This window comes from Arachis hypogaea, chromosome 14, assembly GCF_003086295.3.
Source record: "Arachis hypogaea cultivar Tifrunner chromosome 14, arahy.Tifrunner.gnm2.J5K5, whole genome shotgun sequence".
Taxonomy (NCBI): Eukaryota; Viridiplantae; Streptophyta; class Magnoliopsida; order Fabales; family Fabaceae; genus Arachis; species Arachis hypogaea.
This window is the reverse complement of record NC_092049.1, coordinates 21,305,484-21,308,788: the sequence shown is the minus strand read 5'-3', so window position 1 is coordinate 21,308,788 and position 3,305 is coordinate 21,305,484. Positions and strand designations below refer to the sequence as shown.

The 3,305-nt window shown below is 38.2% G+C and overlaps 1 protein-coding gene across 1 annotated transcript; it reads left to right on the top strand.

Moving 5' to 3' along the window:
- Nucleotides 1–1,579: 1,579 nt before the first annotated feature.
- On the top strand, nucleotides 1,580–2,104 carry LOC140178529 (uncharacterized mitochondrial protein AtMg00300-like). The gene has a single exon (XM_072215704.1). It carries the CDS (start codon nucleotides 1,580–1,582, stop codon nucleotides 2,102–2,104), a length of 525 nt encoding a protein of 174 aa, XP_072071805.1.
- The last annotated feature ends 1,201 nt before the right edge of the window (nucleotides 2,105–3,305 follow it).

Sequence of the window (3,305 nt, the reverse complement as noted above, 5' to 3'; positions counted from 1 at the left end):
AAAAATGAAGACCATGTTCCTATCATCAACTACTTTTAGAGATCTTCTTTCCCTAATGATGATTTCCCTGGAAACTTGTTTTTGACTCACTCCATGTCCTTCACATCCTTGTAGCCCTACAAATTCACATCAAACACAAAGTTATTCATCTTTTCATCCATGGAAAGCCACATACACAACATGATAATATAACCCTATTGTGAGAATAAAAGAAAGGTTAAGAGCAAACTTAGGGAGTAAAATAAGGTTTGCAAGGAGTTTTAATAGAAAATAACTTGTAGGGAGTTTTCATAGGAAGAAACTATTCTCATTCATTAAAATTATAGCATAGGTGATACTATATATATTTCTGTAATAATGTAGTTGAAACATCATCCAATAAAAAAGAAAGTTAATTCACATCCTATTTTCTCATATTGGCTTTGTTATAGTTAGTGCATTATTGTGGGTAGTGTTCAATTTTATATTACTTTCTATCTATTAGAAGTCAAAATTTCGCTGCAGACTCAACAATTGGTATCAAGAGCCAACGTTATATTATTCATTATTTGAGTGGTAAAATTCAATTTTGAATATAATGACTTCTACTAGTAGTAATGTCAAAGTAGGCAAATATGAAATCGAAAAGTTCAATGGAAAAAAGGATTTTTCCTATTGGAGGATGCAGATGAAAAATCTGCTTATATCACAGAAGTTACACAAGGCACTAGCGGGAAAAGAGAAAAAGCCGGAAGGAATGAAAGATAAGGATTGGGAAGAATTAGATCTTGAGGCACGGGCTGCAATAATATTATGCCTTGAGAGGGATGTTGCTTTCATGGTGAACGAAGAAGCAATTGCAGCAGGCGTCTGGTTAAAGTTAGAGAGTAACTTCATGACAAAGACTCTAACTAACAGGATCTACTTAAAATCCAAATTGTATACATGCAAGATGGAGGAAGGCACCTCAATCCGAGAATATATCAATAAGTTTGATAGGATCATATCAAACTTAAAGGATATAGATGTAAAGGTTGATGATGAAGACCAGGCCCTCATATTGTTACTTTCATTACCGAAGTCCTATGAAAATTTGGTGCAGACATTGATGCTGGTGGGTGACACTCTGACCATGGATGAGACGAGGGCATCACTTTTATTAGATGATCTACGTAAGGTTGCTACAAGTGTAATGTCATCTTCAAATGGAAGAGAATATAATGATCAAGCACAAGGATTGTTCGCGGCTAGAGGAAGCACTAATAAAAGAGGAAAAGGTAATAAGCTTGGAAAGTCTAGGCCAAAATCTAGACCTCACACGGAGAGAACATGCTTTAAATGTGGTGAGGCTGGACATTTCAAAGCAAATTGTCCAAATAAGAAGATAACTTTCAAAAAACAGAACAACGACAACGACAACCCGAAAGAAAAGCAAGAAGCAAGCTACGTCTCAAATGATGAGGAGGATTGTTACTCTGTAACAGAACAATCTTATGAAATCTCCGGTAAGTGAATTCTTGATTCAGGAGCCTCTCACCATATGTGTCCAAATAGGAAGTGGTTTACTACCTATGAAAGCATAAATGGTGGCACGGTTTTAATGGGCAATGATCATGCTTGTAAAAATGTGGGGTTGGGTACTATAAGAATTAAGATGCATGATGGAATAGTAAGAACCTTAAAGGATGTGAGACATATTCCAGACTTGCGAAAAAATCTTATCTCCATAGGTTTGTTGGAGAAAAATGGTTGCAAAATAGTTGCGGAAAATGGGGTACTAAAAGTTGTTCGTGGTTCTTTGGTAGTGATGAAGGGAGTTCGTCACGGTAATCTTTATTCTCTTTTGGGGACAACAGTCACAGGTGAGTTAGCAGTTAGAATCGGTGGAAGTAGAGATCAAACAAATTGCACAAGAATATGGCACATGCGGCTTGAACATATGTCAGAGAAAGGTCTATCATTGCTTTGTGGACAAGGTTTGCTGAAAAATATGAAGAAACCACAAATAGAATTTTATGAGCATTGTGTGTATGGAAAGGCATATAGGGTGAAGTTTTCTACAAGCAAGCATAAAAGCAGAGAGTTGTTAGACTACGTGCATACTTATGTTTGGGGGCCCGACTAAAGTTATTTCCAAGGGTGGTTCCAGGTATTTTGTTACTTTTGTTGATGATTATTCTAGGTATGTTTGGATTTACTTCCTCAAACATAAGAATGAGGTATTCGATACTTTTAAATGGTGGAGAGCAATGGTTGAAAACCGAACAGGTAAGAAGCTAAAAACTCTACGATCTGATAATGGCACAGAGTACACGGATGGGGCTTTCAAGGAGTTCTGTGACCGAGAAGGCATTACAAGACACTGGACAGTTAGAGAAACACCACAACAGAATGGAGTTGCCGAACGACTGAATCGTATGCTACTTGAGAAGGCAAGGTGTATGCGCTCTAATTCCGGGTTAGGCAGAGAACGGTGGGCAGAATTAGTTGCTACAGCTTGCTACATAGTGAATTGATCCCCACATTCTTCTCTAGATAGAAACACACCTTATAAGGTGTGGTCAGGGGAACATGCAGATTACGAGAAACTCAGAGTCTTTGGATGCACAACCTATTATCATGTCAAAGATAATAAGCTTGATGATAGAGCAAAGAAGGCAATCTTTTTGGGGTATCCAAGAGGGGTTCAAGGCTATCGCCTTTGGAGTGTAAATGATTCTAAGTTTGTAATTAGCAGGGATGTTACCTTTGATGAACGATCTATGGTAGCTTTGTCTAAAGATATGGTGCCAGATGATGGTGATGTTGAAAAAACTTCAAATACTCAAGTGGTGGAGATAGAGTCTAAATACCAACAAATAGACTCTAGTAATGTTCAGGTGGAGCATCCTAATGCTACTCGAGATGACGCAGAGGATGAAATTGATCATGAGAAAATTCAGCGAGAAAATGCACATGCATTACAACAGCAGCAGCAGGATTCTTTGGCATCTACTAGGCCAAAGAGGAATTATAAATTTGTTCAGAAGTTCGGGTCAGACAAGCCTTTGAGACGTTATGGGCAGGTAAACTTGGTAGATTACGCACTCTTAGTGGAGGATGATGAGCCGGTCACCTTTAAACATGCTATCAAAGACAAAGATAGAGAGAGTTGGTTTGTCGCTATGGAGGAAGAGATGCAATCTCTTCATAAGAAAAAGACATGGGATGTGGTCCCATTGCCCGTGGGAAAGACTGCAATTGGTTGTAAGTGGATGTATAAAAGAAAAGAAGATCCTACTAAGTCAGATGGTACAAGATTCAAAGCTAGGTTAGTAGCAAAGGGA

Coding starts and splice junctions, on each gene's coding strand:
- LOC140178529 (XM_072215704.1), top strand. CDS start 1,580: ATGGGCAATGATCATGCTTGTAAAAATGTGGGGTTGGGTACTATAAGA.